The sequence below is a fragment of the Chroicocephalus ridibundus genome, chromosome 29 (genome assembly GCF_963924245.1).
Source record: "Chroicocephalus ridibundus chromosome 29, bChrRid1.1, whole genome shotgun sequence".
NCBI lineage: Eukaryota > Metazoa > Chordata > Aves > Charadriiformes > Laridae > Chroicocephalus > Chroicocephalus ridibundus.
In genome coordinates, this window is record NC_086312.1 from 1,134,530 (window position 1) to 1,152,941 (window position 18,412).

The window sequence follows — 18,412 nt, forward strand, 5'->3', positions numbered from 1 at the left end:
GTGGAGAAGCCACGGTGCTTTATTGGGAGCGCGCGGAGCCCAAACGGCTCAAATAAATACAAGCGCTGGGGAAGGGGGGGAAGAGGCAGACGGTGCTGGGGGGACGGACAGTGCGGGGGGAGGACAGATGGATGGTCACGGGGGGGTCCCGGCCCCCCAACTCCCTCCACTGGGGAAATCGCCTCGCTCTCTCCTCTGCACATGCTGGTGTTGGGGGTGCGGAGCCTGGGGATGGCGAGTCGGGAGCCCCTGCAGAGAAACTGCGGACTCGGCCCCCCTAAAGTGGGGGCTCAGGGCCCCCCCCGAGGTGGGGGCTCACTCCCCCCCCCCACCCCGGGGACACCCAGCCACCGTCTCAGTCTCCCGGTGTCCCCGAGGGAAAGGCGTCGGCTCTTTGGGCGAACGTCTCCGCCACCAGCAGCGGAAAAACCAGGGAGGCGTCGGCGTAGACCTGGGCACAGGAGAGGGGGTCAGGGTGCGGGGGGGATTTAGGGTGCCCAGGGGAGGCCCCCCCCACCCAGGACCCCCATCCCACCTTGACGGGGGTGGCATCCATCCGGATCTTGCCCCAGGACACGGCCTCGTCCGGCCGCGCTCCCGAGTCGGAGCCGTCGAACTCCTGCGCCGTGTTGACGTAGACGGAGAAGTCGGCCCCGTTCCTCTGCGGGGGCGAGGAGCAGGGTGAGCCCCCCCCGACCCGTGTGTCCCCTCCCTGTCCCCTGGGACACGTCAGGGTGTCCCTGTCCCGTCCCCCCCGTTCCCCCCCCTCACCATGAGGTTGGCGTTGGCGATGTGGTGCTTCACCAGCCCCCCGCCCAGGATGATCATCCCCGTCTTCCTGGCGAAGATGGCCTGGGTGTTAATGAGGCGCAGGTCTGCGGGCGGAGACGGCCGTCAGGGGACCCTGGCGTCCCCGGGGGGGACACCCAGGTGTCCGGGGGGGGGACATGACGGGGACACACTCACCCTCCACGATGTCCAGCACCAGCCCCGGGCGCTTGTAGGAGTGGAAGAAGATCATGTCCCCCAGGGAGCCGTCGGTCAGCGCCGGGCTCAGCACCGGGATGTTGTTCTGGGAAGGGGATGCGGTGACAGGCCACGAGGGGTGGTGACACCCCCCGGTGACACTCCTGGTGACCGTTGCCCCCCCCACCCCCCCCCCCGCCAAGTCCCCACCGACCTTCTGCGCCCAGTAGCAGATGGACTCGGGGTTGTCGATCTCCTTGCCCAACCGCGCGATCATCTTGGAGGGGGTCCACCTCACGCCCTGCGGGACCACCACGCTCAGGACCCCCCGGGGAGGACCCAGGCGTCTGGGTCCCCCCCCAAACACCACCCTACCCCCCCCCGAGCCGGGGAGGACCCAGGCGTCCGGGACAGCCCCCCCCAGCCCCCACCTGCGTTTCTTGCTCATCCACCATCTGCTCCAGGATGGGCATCAGCCAGTCCTCGAACTTGCAGTAGTTGTCGTTGGGCACCAGCAGGTTCCCGATCCTGGGGAGGGGACGGGCTCAGCCCGGGGGGGACCCCGACACCAAGGGGGGGACCCCGACACCCAGGGGGGGCCCCCGGTGCCCCCCGCCCCGTACCTGTTGATGCCGCTCCGGCGCAGGTCCTGTCCCCGCAGGCTGAAGTCCCCGATGTAGGTGGGCGCCAGGCACTTGATGAGATCCTCCTCCACCCCCCCCGCCGTGGTCACCACCACGTCCACCTGCCCCGGGGAGTGGGGGGGGGACACGGCGTCAGGACCCCGGGGACAACCTGAGGGACATCTCGGGGACGGGGCTGAGCCCCCGAGAACCTCCAGGACACCCCCCTGAGCAAACTGGGAACGGTGGGGACCCCTCGGGGACAGCGCTTGGACCTCGGGGACGTCCCAGGGACCGAGCTGGGAACCCACAGACCCCTTGGGGACAGAGTTAGGGCCCCTGGGGACCTCGGGGACCCCCTGGGCCCCACAGGGACCTGAGGGACCCCTTGGGGACAGAGTTAGGACCCCTGGGGACCTCGGGGACCAACCTGGGGATGCCCTGGACTCCAGAGGGACCCGAGGGACAGCTTGGGGACAAAGCTGGGGACCTCAGGGACACCCTGGGGAACAGGGCACCCCCCCGGGAACCCTACAGGAACCTCGGGGACAGGCTGGGGACCTTGGGGACAGCCCGAGGACCTGAGGGCTCCCCCCGGGGACCTCGGCGATGGCCCCTGGGGCAGGTGGGACCCCAGACCCTTCTGCTGTGCAAGGCCCTGCCTGTCCCCACGCCCCCCTCGGCGTGTCCCCAAGTGTCCCCAGGAGTCCCCACGCTCACCCTGGAGTGTCCCTATGTGTCCCAGCTGTCCCCACATCCCCCTCGGGGTGGCCCCAAGTGTCCCCAGCCGTCCCCACACTCCCCCAAAGTGTCCCCAGGAGTTCCCAAGTGTCCCTGGGTGTCCCCAGATGTCCTCCTGGGTGTCCCGAAGCGTCCCCAAGAGTTCCCAAGTGTCCCCAGGGCCCTCCTGGGTGTCCCCAAGCCCCCCCCCAAGTGTCCCCACGCCTCCCCCGGGGTGTCCCCAGGCGTCCCCTCTTCCCCCCCGGCGTGTCCCTAAGCGTCCCCTCGTCTCCCCCGGGTTGTTCTCAAGTGTCCCCTCACCCTCCCAGCTGTCCCCCAGTGTCCCCCTCGCCCCCCCGCGGCGTCCCCGCACCATGTTGTGCTGCAGCAGGTACCGGATGGTCTCCCTGACGCCGGAGCTGACGAGGTTGGAGGTGAAGCCCAGGAAGATGGTGCAGCCCGAGGGCGGCCGCCGCCCGCCCAGCGCCGCCCGGGCCCGCTCCTCCTCGCTCAGCGGCTCCAGCTTCGCCGCGATCTGCGGGCGGGGCGGGGGGGGTCAGCACCGGGACCGGCCCCGGGCCCCCCCCCGGCCTCCCCCGCCCCGGGCCCCACCATCCGCTGGATCTCGGCGACGGCCTGGGCGAAGCTGGTGGCCTGGAAGCCGGTGGTGCGGAAGGAGCGCAGCAGCGCGGCGTGGTCCGGGCCGCCGGAGAAATCGTAGCCGCGCACCGGGAGGCTCTCGGTCGGGAGGGGCCCGCTGGGCTTCAGCACGGCCCGCAGGGCCCCGGCGGGGACCGGCGCCGGCGCCGCCATCGGGCTGCGGCCCCCTCACTCCGCCGCGCCGCCGCTGCGCGCCGCCATCTTGGCCCGCCCCCTCCCCTTCCCGCGCGCCGCCATCTTGGCCCGCCCCGTCGCTCACTGCGCCCGCGCGCCGCCGGCTCGGCCCGCCCCCTCAGCGCCGCGCGCCGCCATCTGGCTCGCGCACCGCTCCGTCTGCCGTACGGCTGCGCGCCGCCATCTTGAAGAAGGGACGGTGGCCGCCGAGGGACAAAAGGCACCCGAAAGCGAAAGGCCTCGCCTCGCGGGCTGGCGCTGGAGCGGGCTGACCCCGAAACCTCCCGAAACCGCCCCAAAACCGCGGGGAGACGCAACCTCGGCTCCAGTCAAATCCTTTTAATACCCACGAATAACCACGGGCTCCCAGCCCCGGCGGGGGCCCGTCCCCTCCACGTCGGGGGGCGCAGAGGGGTCCCCGCAGCCAGCGGTGGGGAGCGGGGACGGACCCCCCCGGCGGCGGGGGGACCCCCAGCACCGGCAGCCCCCCCTTCCCGGGCAGTGCGAGCGCGGGGCCGCGGCGGCGCCTCCTCAGGTCCGGAGCCTCCACACCTCGACCGAGAGGCCACCAGAGGCGGCGGCCACCACGTCCCCCTCCACGCTGATCTAGGGGGGGGGGGGGCGAGAGGGGCGTCAGGGGGGGCTGGGGGACACCCCCTGCCCTGCGGGGACACCCCTTCCCCGTCCCGGGGACCAGCGCAGCAGATGCCGCGGTGGGGGGAAGCCGAGGCACACGCGTGTGCAAGAGGGGGGAGCGCACACGCGTGTGCGGGGGGGGGCGTCACCTCCTCACCCCATTGAGGACGTCGTCGTGCGTCCAGGAGCAGATGGTGCGGGGAGGGTCCGTGGGGACGTGTATCTGCGGGACAGCGAAAGCCGTTCGCAGCCCCCCCCGCAGTGGGGGGTCAGCAGGGACCCCCCCAGCCCAGAGAGGGGCTCCCCCCCCCCCCCCAGCCCGGCACCGCGCGATGGGGACAGTGGGACCCTCACCCGCAGCGTCCTGTCGGTGGACGTGGTGAAGAGGGACCCCGGCGAGTGCCAGAGCCCCGTGATCTGCAGCCGGTGCCCCACGTCGAAATACTGCGGGAGGGGAGACACAAAAACACCCCGTGAGGCGTCGGGGGGCACACGGACACACACACCCCCCCCCCAGAACCCCCCAACCCTCCCCCTGCCGCGGGGTCCCTACCCGGGCGGGCTGGAAGCTGCCGGTGCTGTTCCCGAAGACGTACACCCGGCCCTGGTTGTCCCCGGCCCAGAGCTGCGTCCCCCGGTACGACATGGAGAGCAGGTAGTTTTCCAGCTGCGGGGGGCGAGAAAAGAGAGATGGGGCTGCGGGTGACGGAGCCCCCAGCACTGTCCCAGCGCCACCACCCCCCCGGGGGTCTGGGGGGCAGCGGGACCCACCTGCAGCCGCTGCAGGACCCCCTCGGCCCGGCGGTCGAAGACGACGAGGGTCCGGTCCTCGCTGCCGGACACGATGAGCCGGTCGTCGGCTGCCAGGGACAGGACGGCGCTGGCGTGGGGCTTGTAGCTGCGCACCAGGGACGGGCCGGCTGCCGGAGCCGGGGGGGGGGGGGGTTTGAGCCAAGGGCACCCCCAGAATCCCCCCAGACCCCTCCCCACCGCCGGCAGGACCAACCTCGCGGGTCGTAGACTGTCACCGTCTTGTCGTAAGTCCCGGTGACGAGGATGTCGGGGCGGTAGGAGAGGCAGAGCACGGCCGCCTTCTCCCTGGGGGCAAGGGGAGAGTTGAGGGGGCAGCCGGATCCCCCCCCGGAACCCTCCCAAATAACCCCCCCCTCGGGGGTTACCTGATCTCCCCGAACTGCTGCCCCTCGGCCTCCAGGTCCCACAGCTTCACCGTGCTGTCCCAGGACCCCGAGCAAACCTTGTTGTCTCGCGAGGCCAAACACCAAACCCAGCCCTGCCAGGGAGAACCCAAAACCCGTCCCCAAAACCGCCCCGGGACCCCCCTGGCGGCTCCCCGGAGAGGGTGAACCGCAGCGTGAGGAGGAGGGGGATAAGGGCTGTGCCCCCCACCTTGTGCGTCCCGTTGCGCTCGGTGCCCAGCGCCTTCACCAGCACCTTGCCGGGGGCCTGGCCCAGCTGCCGCAGGTCCCACAGGTTGACGTTACGGTCGCGGGCACCCGAAACGCAGAGGGTCCCCCCCTGCCAAGCGGAGGGGACGGGGGCGAGGTGGGGACCCCCGTCCAGAACGAGGGGAAGCCCCCCCCGCCCGGAACCGGGGAGCCTCCCCCCCCGCCCCGAAACAGGGGACAGCCGGCGCGTCCCCACCTGCAGCAGGAGGACGGAATCGACGGAGGCGAAGTGTCCCTCGTCCAGGGAAAAGTGCTCCATGGGGGCCCCGCCGCCCCCCCAGCGCTGTAGGTGCTCCTCGAGGTCCACGCAGGCGGCCGACCAGTCGAACCCTTCCTCTGCGGAGAAAACGGGGGTGTCGGGGGCGGGGGGGGGGTGCCGCCCAAACCGATGGGGTCCCCAACCCACTCCCTCCGCCGCACGCGGCGCCCTGTAGCCGCACCAGAGGGGGGGGAAATGGGGTGTTGTGGGGGGGGGGGAATGGGGTGTTCGGGGAGGGGTTTCCAACCCACCGGGGGGGCAATATGGGGGTTCTCAATCCGCCAGAGGAAAATGGGGGGGCGGGGGGGGGGGTGTCCCCAATCCCCATTTTCACCCTTCGCAGCCCCCTCGCCGTGGAAAACAGAAAATTAGGGGGCGCCCCCAACCCGCCACGGGGAAATATTTTGGGGTTCTCATGGGGAAATAGAGAATTGGGCGGGGGGGGGTCCCCTTGTTTCCTGCCCCCCCCCCCCCCCCAAAGACCCACCTTCCAGGACGGGGAAGGGTCCGCGGGCGCTGCGCTGCAGACGGAGCCTCCAGGCCACCACGTCCCGGGCAACGTCCCACAAAGCCCGGCAGACGTGGGGCAGGACCCCCCGCACCTCCCGCGCCCCCAGGTACCCGCAAATCTCCAGCAGCAGCTCCAGCGGCAGCGACAAAAGCCCCCCCACGGCCCCCCCCGGGGCTGAAGCGGCCGCCTGAGGCGGCCGCTTCAGCCCCGGGGGGAGCCGCGGGGGGGGGACGGGAGGGCCGAGCTCCGGCGGTGGCGGTGGGGGGCATCCCGGGGGGGTCCCCGGTCCCCGAATTCGGGTGACGTACTCCTGCGCCTGCCGGTCGGGATCGTCGGGGGCCCCCTCCATGGCTGGGGGGGGGCGGGGGGGGGGGTTGGGGGTGTCAACCGGTACCGGGATCCCCCCCCCCCTCCGTACATTGGGACCCCTCCCCAGTGCCAGTACCGGGAACCGCCCCCCCCCCCCAACCCCGCCTAAATCCGCCCAAAGCCCCGGTACCGCGACCGCACCATCACCGGAACCCCTCTAGTGCCGGTACCGGGATCCCCTCCATGCGGAGCCCCGGTACCGAGATCCCCCAACACGCCGATGCCCCCCCCCAAAGCCCCCGGTACCGGGACCCGCCCCAACACCCCAGTCCCTCCGGTACCACGAACCACCCCCCCTCCCTGGGACCCCCAAACCCAAATCGCCCGGTACCGGGACCCCCGCCCGCAACAGGATTCTCCAACACCCAGACACTCCCTGAACTCCCGGTACCGGGACCCGCCCCAGCACCTGAGTCTCTCCAGCCCCGGTACCGAGAACCCCCCCCAGCACCGCTCAAAGCCCCGCTCCCCCCCCACCCCCGCCATGTTTAGGGTCCCTCCGGTTCCCCCCCCACCACGGTACCGGGGCGCGGCCTGGCCCGGCCCCACCGCGTCCCGTCGCCACGGCCACGGCGGGATCCGCTTCCGGCGCGCGGCGGCGTCCCCCACGTGACCCGCCCTTCGCCCAATGAGAGCGAGAGGCGCGCCGCGACGTCATCAAGGGGCGCCGGAAGAGGCCCACGTGTGGCAGCGGAGGCGCCGCCGCGATACCGGGAGGCGGGGGGGGGGGGGCATTAACCAACCCCCCCCCCCCCAACCCGCCCCCCCCCCCCGCGACGGGAACAAACGGCACCGAGACGGCGGACAGTCAACAACGGACTCTCTTTACCGAGCAGGAACGAGGGGCGCGCGGTACAACCAGGCCCCCCCGCCCCCCCCCCCCCCAACCCAACCCCCCGCCCGCCCTGTAAACGGTAAAAAACGGAACAAAACGGGGGAAAAGAACCAAAACAAAAAAAAAAAAAAATAAAATAAAAACACAAGAAACGTGGCACCGACTCGCTCACGACGAAGCACAACGGCGGCGGCTCGGCCCTCCCCCGGCCCCCCGCCCCCCCCCAACCCGGGGCCCCCCCCGCGCCCCCCCCCTCCCCCCCGCCCGGGGCGATTCCATACGTTCCTATAGGTTTATCTCCATAAACGTGCGCGTGGGTAGGGGGTGGGGGGGGCTCCATGCGAGGGGGGGGGACACGGGAACATCCTACAGTGGAATAACGGGGCGGGGATGTGTCACCCCTCCCTGCGGCCACCCCCATTTTTGGACCCTTTTGCCCCGATTTTTGCTTCCCCCCCGCCCCGGCTTTCGGGGCGCCCCCCCGCCGCGGGCCCACCCCCTCCCCCGCAGCTGCCGCGGACCCCCCCCCGCACCCCCAATCCCTCCCCCACCCCCCCTTTTCTCCCCCCCCGGCCCCGGGGGGTAAAACCGATCTCGGGGGTGGATGGGGGGAGCTGGGGACGGGGTTGGGGGGGGATCATCGCGCCGTGGACCGCCCCCCCGCGGCTCTTCCCGCCCCCCCGAACCCCCCCGGGCACGGCGCGGGGGCCGCCCGCTCACAGCCGCCCTCCCGACGGCCGCCCGGCGCCGACCTGTGGGAGAAGAGAGAGGGGAAAACAGGTCATGGGGGGGGTCTGTCTGTCCAGCGTGGGTGTCCGTTTGTCCACCCCCCCCATTTTTTGGGGGGGCTGCGCTCCCCCCCCCGCCCCGGACCTGATTCCGGTGGCTCCGGCTGGCCTAGACCCCATAAAACGCCGCCAGCCGGTCCTTGAGCAGGGGTGGGAACTGCTCCGAAAACTGCTGCCAGTTCTCCTCGCCCACCTGGTCCTTGAAGCCGTGGAGGATCTGGGGGGAAAAAAGGGGGGAGGGGGAGTCTGCTGAGCCCCCCGCCCCCCCCAGCAAGGCGTGTGGGGGTCCCCAATTGCCCCCCCTCTTTTCCCCCCCGCTGACCTTATAGAACATGTCCCGCAGGTCGTCCTTGGGGCTCACCCAGGACGCGACGGCGTCGCAGAAGAATATGAAGTCCTGGGGGGGGGGGTGGGCGCAAATAATGGAAGGGGGGGGGTGACGAGGGGACAATATAGGGGGGTGGTCCCAGGGACCCCCCATTTTGGGTAGAACCAGGCTTTAGTTGAGTTCCCCCCCCCCCCCAAAAATGTCCCTCTCCGGGGGCTGGCGGCTGCCCCTGAGCCGCGGGGGGAGCGGGGACCGCTCCCCCCGCGGCTCAGGGGCAACCGCCAGCCCCACCTTCCCCCCCCCCCCGCCCCCAGGCCGTGGCTTAAGGGCAGCCCCCCAAAAAACTGGGTGCCCCCCCACGTACCTGCACAACCCCTCCGGGGTTCACCCCGATCATCACGCAGATGCCGCGGAAAGCCGAGTCCTTCTCCTCGTTGTCTCGGATGTTACGGAGGGACGTGCACCTTGAGGAGGGAAATTAGGGTTAATTAGGGTTAATTAGGGTTCAGCGTGCACTGCCCCGCCCCCCCCGCCCCCCCCCCAAAACTCACCAGGGGCGGATGAATTGCTGCAGCATGGGGGCCACCTCCTGCGGGCAGACAAAGCCCAGACGGCCGATGGTGATGGCTACGGGCAAAGGGAGGAGGGGGGATTTGGGGGGGTGGTTCCCACAGCAAACAGACACCCCCCCCACCCCACCAAAACCCCCCAGTCTCTAGGGGTCCCGCTGTGCCCCCCCCCCACCCCCGCCCCGCGCCTCACCCGTGTTCTCCAGGAGGGTTTTGGGGGTGTTGGGGCGGTTGATGATCTCCACCAGGTTGTTGAGGACCATCTGGACGTAGGGCTGCATCTCCGCCCCTGCCGGGAGGGGGATTGCGTCAGGGTGTGGTGGTGGGGGGGGGGGGGCTCAGCTGAGCCCCCGGAGGCGGGGAGGGGTCACGGGGGGGTCCAGGACACTCACCCATCTGCATACAGATCTCCCCGATGGCCCAGGTCGCGTTGTTGCAGACAGAGATGAACTCGGGGTTGAGGTTCGTGCCCAGGATGGGCATGAACTCGGCTGGGGGGAGGCAGGGTCAGCGGCAGGTGTGTCCCCCCACCCCCAGCAGGTCCTTTTGGGGGTCCTCCCAGCTTTGCCCCCCACCCCCCCACCCCGAGGGACCCCCGGCACCCACCGATGCAGGGCTTGACGTGCACGAAACAGGCCTTGGTGAGGTCGCCCAGGAGGGCGAAGGAGCTCTGCCGCACCTCGGGCATGGTGTCCTGCGGGGAGCGGGCAAGGGGGTGAGCACCGGAGAGTCCCGTGGCCCCCCCAGGACGGGGCTGGGGGGGTCCCGGGGTTGGGGGGTGGGGGCTCCCCTCACCTGCATGCACTGGAAGAGCAGCGTCATGATGTTGCTGCGAGCCACCAGCTGCTCCACGTGGCAGCCCAGACCCTCGGCCAAACCGCTCAGCAGGTCCAAGGCCACGATCATGAAGTCCTTGTCGGGGGCCTCGTACTGCTCGGGGTGCTGGTTGTACATCTAGGAGGGGCGGGGAGACCGGAGTGGGGGGTCCACAGTCGCCCCACGGTGGGGGGGTCACAACCCCATGGCGCCCGGGGAAGGGGGGGCTGAGGCTCACCATGGCCTGAGCCAGCGTCTTCTGCACCAGGGTGACGCAGCGCTGGTAGACGGGCTCGCAGTAGGGCAAGAAGCCGCTCTGCAGGGCGGTGGCCACCGAGGACAGGCACTGCGGGCCGAGGGGGGGGGGGACGGACATACAGCAGGGGGGTGGGAGGGGGCCGAGGGGACGGAGACCCCCCCGCCCAGCGCCGCCCTCGTCGCCCCGTGGCTCACCTCCAGCAGCGGGAAGAGGTCCTTGTCCTCGTCCTTCAGCTCGTTCCACTTCTGGATGAGCGGAGGCATCAGCTTCTGGATGTATTCCTGCGCCGCGGGGACAGACGCTGTCACTGGGGGGGGGTGGTGACACGGGGTGGGGGACATGGGGGAGGACACTGGGGGTGGCGCGGGGCTGCCCCCTCTCAGCCCAGGGACCGTCAGACGGGAGAAATCCACATTGACAATTCGGGATTCGAATGTCTGTTGTCACTTGTCATCACCGGTCCCGGGGCTGGGGCACGGGGAGGGATGCGCCGGGGAAGGAGGGGTGGGGGGGACCCGGGGGACACCCCCCACGGTACCGGCTGGTTGAGGTGGTGCCCCACGGAGTCGGCGAGGGTCCCGATGGCGTCGTAGAGGATCAGCAGGTTCTTGTGCTGGTACTTGCCGAAGGCGAAGACCAGCGTGTCCAGGATGAAGCTGAGGTACGGCACCAGCTCCGTGCAGGCCTCCTCCTCCAGCGTGGCGAAGGCGCTGGGGTGGCGGGGGGAGGGAAAAGGGTCAGCATCCCCCCCGAATAAGGGCTGAGCCCCCCAGGGACCCCGGCTCTGGGTCAGACAGTACGAATACGCCATCATCACAGCGACTCAAAACATCGATTTTTTTCATCCCGCCCAGAGAAGCGCTTGGATCCGGCGGATCCCACCCCCCAAAAAAAAACCAACAAACCACCGCGGGGGGGGGCCGAATCACCCCCCCACCCACCCCCCCCGAGCCCTCACCTACCTGCACGCCGCCTCCTGCACCCGCTTGTTGCTGTCGAGGATGCGCTTGAGCAGCTCGGTCATGAGGGGCTTGAGGTACATGTCGGGGGGCTGGCTGACCACCCAGTGGGCGTAGCGGCTGAGGGTCCAGCAGGCGATGGAGCGCACCAGCGCCTTCTTGTCCGACAGGCATTGGATGAGGTGGGGGATCAGCTCCGGCAGGTAGGGCACCATGCCCTGCATGCAGCCTAAGGGGGGACGGGGAGGGGGGGGGCACACAGGGTGGCTCAGACACCCCCGGCGGTGGCTCGGGGACGGCTCGTTTACGGGCAACGCGGCACCCACCTTCCGCGATGGCCCCCAGGACCAGGATGCCTGACTCCTTGATGACCCACTCGGGGTGGAAGAGCAGCTCCTTGAGCAGCGGCAGGAGGTGGGGGAGCAGCTCTTCCCGGAAAACGTTGGCCAGGACGTCCAGCGCGGCAGCCGAGCACTTCCCTGCCCGGCAGGCAAGAGGGGACGGCGTTAATCCCCCCCAAAACAACCTCCGCCTCACCTCCCTCGGGCTTTAGTTCACCCCGGGACTCACCGCAGGAGCCCAGACGCGGGAACAGGCACCATCTCACCTGCCTCAGGGTTTAATTCACCCCAGGATTCACCGCAGGAGCCCAGACGCGGGAACAGGCACCATCTCACCTCCCTCAGGGTTTAATTAACCCCCAGATCCCCCAGGGTTCAGCGCAGGAGCCCAAACTTGGGAACAGGCACCATCTCACCTCCCTTGGGCTTTAATTAACCCCCGGACCCCCCCGGGGTTCACCAAACCCGCAACATACTCAGGTTCCAGTCCGAGAGCGTGTCATCGTCATCCTCGTCCTCCACGTCATCGGGGTCCTGCGGCCGCTCCTCCTCATGCTGCAGCGTCACCGTGCGGGACTTGTGGAAGCGGGGCTTGATGTCCTGCTCGCTGTCGGGAATGGCCTCGTCCTCCTCCACGTCACCCTGCGGGGACAGGGGACATCGCGTCACACCACGGGGACACCCAACCGCCCGTCCCGGGGACACCCCACCCCCCCGGATCAGACAGTACGAACACAACAGCCATCACCGGCATCAGCTCCAGATCTGTCATCACGTCCGGGAGGTCTCGGGGCAGCTCCTGCCTCGCCCCAGTGCCTCCAGTTTAACCAGTACCAGCCCCACGGAGCTGGAGAAGGGACAGGGAGCCGGGGGCTCTCGCGTCCTCACCCCCACGCCTCGTACCTTGAGCAGGATGATGTCGATCTCCGAGTACTTCATGCCGTTCACCAGGATGGGGATGAGCCTGTAGGGAGCAAAAAGGGGAAACTGAGGGATCTGGCGGGGCAGGGGGGGGGTCCGGGGGGGGCCGGGGGACGAGAAGGGGCCGCCCCGAGCACTCACTGCACCAGGTGGGAGGTCAGCACCTCCTTGCAGATGGGCTGCTCGGCCAGCGTCAGCCAGAACTCGCAGGCCTCCAGCGCCACGTTCTCATCGCTGTCCTGCGTCCGCTGCAGCATGTACTGCGGGAGAGGGCGGTGGGGGGGCACGTCAGCCCCACAGTTTGCCCGCCCGGGGGGGGTGGGGGTGGCGATCCCGTGACCCCCCCCATTGCCCGTCCCCAAGGTCCCACCTGGATGATGCTGTGCATGTGGGGGATGAGGCGGTCGATGCGGACCTCCAGCAGCATCACCAGCGCCCGGCAGACGTTCTTCCGCACCTCGGGGTCCTCGTCCACCGCCAGAGCGAAGAGGTGCTGGGCAGGGGGGGGGACACACACACATACAGGAGCCCATTCGCCTCTCCATCCGCCCTCGGCGGGGGCTCCAGGGGGGTTTCCCCCCACCCGGCCGCTCACCTCGATGAAGGTGTCGATGTTCTCCATCAGCGCCTGAGCCCGGTCCATGATGAACTGGTTGACGCAGGCGATGGCGTGGGACCTGGGTGGGGAGGGGGGGGGAAGAAAGACCATGGCAGGGGGTGTCATCCAGTAGGCTCGTTAGCTAACGAAGGGGGGGTCAGCCCAGCCCCCTGCCCCTCTACAAGCCCATGGCCCTGAATGAACTCGTGAGAGTTAACTCGTGGGCTGGAACGTTCTCCTGCCCCGGTCCAAACTTGGGGACAGACCCGGGTCCCCATGGGGTGATTTGGGGACACGGGGACAGGCTGAGCCAGAGCTGCCCAGTCGTGGCGGGAGGCCTCAAACCCTCACGTCACCCCCACGGGGGCATGGATGTAGCCGGACCACCCTCGGGGGGGAAGGATGGGGACAAGGGGACCCTGAGGTGACCCACAACCAGTGGCAGGGGGCACAAAACCAGCTCATTTTCCTCCTCAGACCTCGTTAAATGGTCACGTAACGGCTCTGGGCACAGGACCCCCAACATTCCCACTACAGCCGGGCCCCCCCGACCACTCCGTGGGGCTGCGGGGGGACACGTGCGCCCCCCCGGCAACGCAGCCGCACCTGATCTTGGGGCTGCAGTGCTTGAAGAACTGGAGGAACTTGGGGATCATGACGTTGAGGGGCCGGTTGAGCGCGTCGCTGTCGAGGAGCTCGGACGAATCCTCGCAGATCTTCTGCAGGGCCCCGAACGCCCCCTGCGAGCCAGAAGGTGGGCGGGTGGGGGCGGGGGGTCAGCACCGTCCGCCCCCACCCCCGTCCCTGGCTCCCCCCAGCCCGTCCCCGCGCACCTCGCAGGTGTTGTAATCCTCGGAGTTGAGCAGGTTGCAGAGCTGGGGCAGCAGCTCCGGCCACATCTGCAGCTCCCCCTTGGAGGCGATGGTGGTGATGAGGATGCCTGCGGGGCGGGGGGGGGTTCGTTAGCGTGCCAGAGGAGGAAGGGGGTGGAGGGCCGGCCGGGGGTCCCCCTCCCCGTCTCACCGATGGTGGCCCGGATGAGGGAAGAGGCGTCCCCGATGTTGTTGAGACACTCCTGCTTGATGAACTCGGCCACGGGCTGGGGGAAGCTCTGGTAATGAGCCTTGACGTTGTTCTTCAGGATCAGGCCACTGAGCGACCGCGTCGGCTCATCTGGGGGGGTATGGAAAGAGTCGTTAAGGGGGGGCCGAAACACGTATCCCCTCCGCTCCCACCTCCCCGAGCCTGAAACGGGTGGGATCAGCTCCTGTATCCGCCTCTGCCACCCCACAAGTGCCTCGGCCACCCCCTAAAATGCCTCGTCCGCCCCCCAAAATGCCCCTGCCACCCCCCAGAATGCCTCGGCCGCCCCCCCACCCCCCACCCCGGGACCCAGGAGACCCCGAACCCACCCTCGGACTTGAGCCGCGTCAGCACGAAGATCAGGTAGTTGTTGAAGTCGGGGAATTGGTTCAGCTGCTTCAGCTTCTGCCCCGGGCGGTTAAGGACGGGGATGAGGAGACGGACACGGGGACAAGGACGGGGACACGGGGACGGTGACGTGGAGGGGGCACACTGCCCCAGATTACCATGGCCAAACCCCCACCCCCCACCCCCCATTCCCCAAGCCCGGCTCCTCCGGAGCTCGATCCGTCCCCATTTCCCGCAGCTGCTGACCCCGTTAACGCAGAAATCCCCCGGTTTCCCCTCAAAGGGGATGGTGGGTGTGCTGTGTCCCCCCCCTCCCCCCACGGGGGTCCCGGCCCCCCCCCCCCCCCCCCCCACTTTTTCCATCAGGATACGTCCTGCACGACGCGCTGGGTGGCCGTGTTGGGCGACTGCGAGTCCTTCAGCAGCTGCAGGACCTGCTGCAGGCCCTGCTCGTCCGGCTGCCAGTCCATGGTGGCGGCGGGGGGGGGGGGGGGGTCCTGAGGGGGGCGGGGGGGGGGGTCAGCGGCCGGGTTGGGGGGGGCAGCGCAGACCCCAGATCCCCGCGGGAAGGCTGGGGTTGGGGGGGGGGGGGGGGACGGGGAGGGAAGCGGGACCGGGATCAACCGGCAGCACCGGCCGCAAGCAGGAGCCGGGGCGAGGAGGGGGGCGGCGGGGACGCCCCCGGGATGATGCGCTGTTCCCGGGGGGGGGGGGGGGGGTGGGGGGGGGGCTCACCATCCCTTCCGCCCTCCCCCCCCCCCCCACGACGGCGGCCGGGGGTGCAGCGGGGCCCGTCCACGCGGTCTCGGGGCGGGGACACACGTGGGGACGAGGATGCCCCGTTAAAGGCGGAGGGGGTCGGGGGGGGGGGGGGGGCAGATCTATCACCCCCCTCCAGGGCTATAAACTTTCCCGCGAAGCTATAAACGCCCCCCTAAGGCTATAAACGAACCTCCCCCCCCCCCGCGCCCGGGGCTATAAACTCCCCGCCATGGGCTACAAACGCCCCCGGCCATGCCAGCCCCCCCCTCCCCAACGTGCTCCCCCCCCCTCCCCGCACACCCGTTTGCCCCCTCCCTCCCGGTTTGATCGTCTCGCCCCCGGCTCCCCCCTCCCGCCGCACGGCCCCGTTACCCCCCCCTCTCCGAACCCCGAATTCCGCCCCGCCCCCCGCCCCTCAATTCCCCCCGGGCCTCCTCCGCGCCCCCTCAACCCGCTCCCGCCGGGCCTCCCCCGCTCGCCAGGCCCCGCGCCGCTTCCCCGCCGCCCCCGCGCTCCCGCCGGGCCGGTACCTGCCGGTGGAGGGGGGGGGGTCCCGGGGGGGTCGGGACCGGCCGGGAGGGGGGGGGGTGGGAGGGGGGGGGGGTCTCGGGGCACCGGCGCTGCCCGGAGGCGCGAGCGCGGCACGCGGGCGCTGACCCCCGCCGGCCACCGTCCGCCCCGCCGCGCGCACCCACGTGAGCGCGCGGGAAGGACGGCACCGCCTCACGTGGGCCGGGGGCGGGGCCACGTGGTGGTGGTGAGGAGGGGGAAGGGGCGGGGGCGCCCGCGCGCATGCGCGGAGTCCTCCCCGCGAGAGGCGGACTACATCTCCCGGCGTGCACCGCGGCGCGGGCCGTACTACTTTGGGGGGGGGACGGACACACAAGGGGGGAAAACACTGGGAGAGGGAATCCGGGGGGCACTGGGGGGACTGGTAGCACTGGGAGGGGGAAAGGGGGGGTACCAGGAGAGAGATCGGGGTCACTGGGAGGAGGAACAGGGTCACTGGGAGGACTGGGAGAGGGATTGGGGGGCACTGGGAACACTGGGAGGGGGTTCAGGGGGGACTGGAAGCACTGGGAGGCAGGAACGGGGAGCACTAGGAGAGAGATCGGGGCCACTGGGAGACGGATCAGAGACACTGGGAGGACTGGGAGAGGATGGGGGGACACCGGGAGGGGGTTCAGCAGGCACTGGGGGGACTGGGAGAGGGATCAGGGTGCACTGGAGGGGACTGGGAGGGGGAATGGGGGGGGATCTGGTGCACTGGGAAGACTGGGAAGGGGATCAGGGTGCACTGGGAGCAGGCTCAGGGTGTGCTGGAGGGACTGGGGGGGGAATTGGTGCACTGGGAAGGGGATAAGGGGGCACCGGGAAGGAGAACAGGGAAGAAATCAGCATGCGCTGGGGGGACTGGTAGCGCTGGGACAGGGTTCAGGGTGTGCTGGGAGGACTGGGAGGGGGAACTGGGGTGACCACATTGCACGGAGGGGGAGGAAACTGGGAGGAACTGGGACCCCCAAACCTGTCGGGGCCCTCTGCTGGAGTCAGGCCCTCGAGGGCCCAGCCCTGCCCAGAGCCCCCTGTCCTCCCCCCAGGCCCCTCGGGGAGGGGGGTGTGGGGGGCAGGTTGTGGGTGCCCCCCCGAGGCACAGCCACCTTCCGCCCCAGCTTTTTGTGGAAAAAAATCCCCCAAACTGGTGCAAATCCATGGCTGGGGGGCTGAGAAATAAAGGGTTGAAGGCTGGAAGACTCGGAGTCAGATGGTGTCGTGGCTGGGGGTGGGGGGTTGTACCCCCCCAGCAGGTGACAACAGGGACGGGGGGGTCTCAGCATCTCCCCCCAAACACCAGGAGACCCCCAAACCCCTGATACCACGGAGGGGGGGGGGGGGCAGCCCCCTCCCCAAAAACACCCACAATTTGCTCAGCAGCTCCGAAATCTCCGAGGTCTTTAATGCTGCGACAGCGACGACCCCCCCCCCCTCCTCCCCCCAACCCCCGCTCCCCTCCCCATTTCTCTGCTTTCTACCCCAAAAACAACACCACCCCCCCCGGGGGGGCCGGTCGGGGGGAGGAGCGGCGGTAGGGCCCGGTGAGCAGCGGCGGTTCGTGGCCAGCCGGCATCAAGTCCTGGTTGCCGGCGGGTCCCGGCGGGAGCGTCAGCCCCGGGCGCGCAGTGGGTATTTATAGATATAAAAGGGGTGGGGGCCGCCGCCTCCCCCGCCCTTAAATAAGTATATACAGGGGCGAGTCCGGGCACTATTTCACCAGGGGCCGGGTTTTGTCGTCGTCGCTGCACTGATGCGCCTTGTACTTTTTCACTTCTGCCATGTACTTGGCCCAGGCGTCGCCTTTACTCGTCAAAACCTGCGAGGAAACGAGGGGAAATGAGGACGGTGGGCGCGGAACTCCCCCCCCCGGGAGGGGTCGGGGGTCCTGGGACACCCACCTCCTCGTCCGTCTTTTGCTTCTTGGCCACCACTCCCGTCTTCAGGGCCAGCTTGTTCCCCCCTCGCCGCCTGCCCACCTGGGGGAAGGGACAGAACTGCCACCGTTACGCGCGCCCGGGGGACAGCGCGGCCCCCTGCACAACGGGAACAGGAGGGACGGCCGTCAGACCCCGGCCGGTGTCCGTCCGTCCGTCCATCCCGGCGGGCAGGACCCTGCTCCGGCCTGGGGGGAGCCGGCGGCCGCCGCCACCCCCGAGGGCAGCGGGTGACGTCCCCCCTCGGGGGGAGCAGCCGAAGCCGCCCCGGTTCCCCGGCGGATTTTGGTGCTGTTTGACGCGGTTTAAGAGGCGGCACAAAACCCACGGCAGCCCCAGGACCGCTCCACCCAGCGGCAGCGCGGCCCCCCCGGCAGCTGCCCCCCGCTTTGACGGTCGCAGGTGCCCGCGGAGCTCCAGCTCCCCGCCCCGGCTCCCGGGAAGCGCCGCCGGTAAAACCGGGGCCCGCACCCGCGCCCGGGGAAGCCCTCCCGGAGGAAGCGACCGCTGCCGGGAGGGAGCCGCCGCCGCCGCCAACCCCGGAGCCAGCCCCAGGGCGGGGGGACGGGAGGAGGCCGCGGGCCCCGCGTCCTTACGAAGCTGAGGGCGCCGCCGCTCCTCTTCGAGCCGTCGGAGGGGCGGTGCGGGCCGGGCCCGGCGCCGCCGGGGGCCTCGGCGGCCGCCGCCGCCGCTTCGCGCTCCCGCTGCTGCTCCGCCTCCATCTTCCGCTTGAAGAGCTCCAGGAAGCTGCCGTCGTTGGCGAAAACGTTCACGCCGCCGCCGGGCCCGGGCGGCGGCGATGGGGCCTCCCCCTCCTCGCCGTGCGCCTCCATCTTGTCCGCCGCGAACGCCGCGGGCGCGGGGGACGCCGGGAAACGCGCGGCGCTGGGAGATGACGTCAGCGCGACGGCCGTCGGGGCGGTGTTGCCTGGCAA

At 70.2% G+C, this 18,412-nt stretch overlaps 4 protein-coding genes and 1 non-coding gene across 7 annotated transcripts; all 5 read right to left on the reverse strand.

Moving 5' to 3' along the window:
* Nucleotides 1–3: 3 nt before the first annotated feature.
* DHPS (deoxyhypusine synthase) lies at nt 4–3,220 on the reverse strand. Of its 2 annotated transcripts, none has more exons than XM_063318900.1 (9): nt 2,922–3,220; nt 2,683–2,844; nt 1,590–1,711; nt 1,398–1,494; nt 1,181–1,267; nt 967–997; nt 772–875; nt 536–661; nt 4–451 (listed from the first exon to the last, which is right to left on the reverse strand). In XM_063318900.1, exons 1-9 carry the CDS (start codon nt 3,120–3,122, stop codon nt 356–358), a joined length of 1,026 nt encoding a protein of 341 aa, XP_063174970.1. In that variant the 5' UTR covers nt 3,123–3,220; the 3' UTR covers nt 4–355. The 2 variants fall into 2 exon arrangements, with proteins under 2 accessions (XP_063174970.1, XP_063174969.1); XM_063318899.1 differs by having other exon boundaries at nt 967–1,072; nt 2,922–3,217.
* A 247-nt stretch (nt 3,221–3,467) lies between these two features.
* On the reverse strand, nt 3,468–7,005 carry FBXW9 (F-box and WD repeat domain containing 9). Its single transcript, XM_063318898.1, has 11 exons — nt 6,908–7,005; nt 5,992–6,366; nt 5,442–5,581; nt 5,187–5,315; nt 4,958–5,070; nt 4,786–4,877; nt 4,551–4,699; nt 4,333–4,446; nt 4,134–4,223; nt 3,937–4,002; nt 3,468–3,749 (listed from the first exon to the last, which is right to left on the reverse strand). Exons 2-11 carry the CDS (start codon nt 6,362–6,364, stop codon nt 3,675–3,677), a joined length of 1,341 nt encoding a protein of 446 aa, XP_063174968.1. The 5' UTR covers nt 6,365–6,366; nt 6,908–7,005; the 3' UTR covers nt 3,468–3,674.
* A 311-nt stretch (nt 7,006–7,316) lies between these two features.
* Nucleotides 7,317–14,716, reverse strand: TNPO2 (transportin 2). 2 transcript variants are annotated; one of them, XM_063319025.1, is made up of 24 exons: nt 14,601–14,716; nt 14,211–14,286; nt 13,822–13,971; nt 13,632–13,738; nt 13,405–13,538; nt 12,796–12,877; nt 12,571–12,693; nt 12,342–12,460; nt 12,183–12,243; nt 11,756–11,921; nt 11,265–11,417; nt 10,942–11,167; nt 10,518–10,689; nt 10,174–10,260; nt 9,959–10,066; nt 9,700–9,858; nt 9,511–9,598; nt 9,297–9,395; nt 9,098–9,193; nt 8,887–8,962; nt 8,700–8,799; nt 8,330–8,404; nt 8,093–8,224; nt 7,318–7,971 (listed from the first exon to the last, which is right to left on the reverse strand). In XM_063319025.1, the coding sequence occupies exons 1-23, from the start codon at nt 14,697–14,699 to the stop codon at nt 8,117–8,119; spliced, it is 2,664 nt and encodes an 887-aa protein (XP_063175095.1). In that variant the 5' UTR covers nt 14,700–14,716; the 3' UTR covers nt 7,318–7,971; nt 8,093–8,116. The 2 variants fall into 2 exon arrangements, with proteins under 2 accessions (XP_063175096.1, XP_063175095.1); XM_063319026.1 differs by lacking the exon at nt 8,330–8,404 and having other exon boundaries at nt 7,317–7,971; nt 14,601–14,710.
* Nucleotides 11,994–12,060, reverse strand: LOC134508024 (small nucleolar RNA SNORD41). Its single transcript, XR_010068965.1, has one exon. It is a non-coding gene; the product is annotated as a small nucleolar RNA SNORD41 (small nucleolar RNA).
* A 2,280-nt stretch (nt 14,717–16,996) lies between the features above and the next one.
* On the reverse strand, nt 16,997–18,343 carry TRIR (telomerase RNA component interacting RNase). Its single transcript, XM_063319001.1, has 3 exons — nt 18,074–18,343; nt 17,442–17,519; nt 16,997–17,359 (listed from the first exon to the last, which is right to left on the reverse strand). Exons 1-3 carry the CDS (start codon nt 18,308–18,310, stop codon nt 17,252–17,254), a joined length of 423 nt encoding a protein of 140 aa, XP_063175071.1. The 5' UTR covers nt 18,311–18,343; the 3' UTR covers nt 16,997–17,251.
* Nucleotides 18,344–18,412: the final 69 nt, after the last annotated feature.

Bases quoted from the DNA above. Each gene is read 5' to 3' on its own strand.
- DHPS (XM_063318899.1), bottom strand. From the start codon at position 3,122: ATGGCGGCGCCGGCGCCGGTCCCCGCCGGGGCCCTGCGGGCCGTGCTG. The intron at 1,712-2,682 runs GTGCGGGGACGC...TCCCCGGGGCAG, and splicing joins ACCTGCTGCAGCACAACATG to GTGGACGTGGTGGTGACCAC. The intron at 1,268-1,397 runs GTGGGGGCTGGG...GTGGTCCCGCAG, and splicing joins TGGATGAGCAAGAAACGCAG to GGCGTGAGGTGGACCCCCTC.
- TNPO2 (XM_063319025.1), bottom strand. From the start codon at position 14,699: ATGGACTGGCAGCCGGACGAGCAGGGCCTGCAGCAGGTCCTGCAGCTG. The intron at 11,418-11,755 runs GTATGTTGCGGG...CCTGCCGGGCAG, and splicing joins GCTCTCGGACTGGAACCTGA to GGAAGTGCTCGGCTGCCGCG. The intron at 8,963-9,097 runs GTGAGGCGCGGG...CTTTGCCCGTAG, and splicing joins AACCCTCCTGGAGAACACGG to CCATCACCATCGGCCGTCTG.
- FBXW9 (XM_063318898.1), bottom strand. From the start codon at position 6,364: ATGGAGGGGGCCCCCGACGATCCCGACCGGCAGGCGCAGGAGTACGTC. The intron at 5,582-5,991 runs GTGGGTCTTTGG...TTTTCTCCGCAG, and splicing joins ACCCTTCCCCGTCCTGGAAG to AGGAAGGGTTCGACTGGTCG. The intron at 5,316-5,441 runs GTGGGGACGCGC...TCCGCTTGGCAG, and splicing joins ATTCCGTCCTCCTGCTGCAG to GGGGGGACCCTCTGCGTTTC.
- TRIR (XM_063319001.1), bottom strand. From the start codon at position 18,310: ATGGAGGCGCACGGCGAGGAGGGGGAGGCCCCATCGCCGCCGCCCGGG. The intron at 17,520-18,073 runs GTAAGGACGCGG...CCCTTCCCCCAG, and splicing joins GCGGCGGCGCCCTCAGCTTC to GTGGGCAGGCGGCGAGGGGG. The intron at 17,360-17,441 runs GTGGGTGTCCCA...GTTTCCTCGCAG, and splicing joins AGCAAAAGACGGACGAGGAG to GTTTTGACGAGTAAAGGCGA.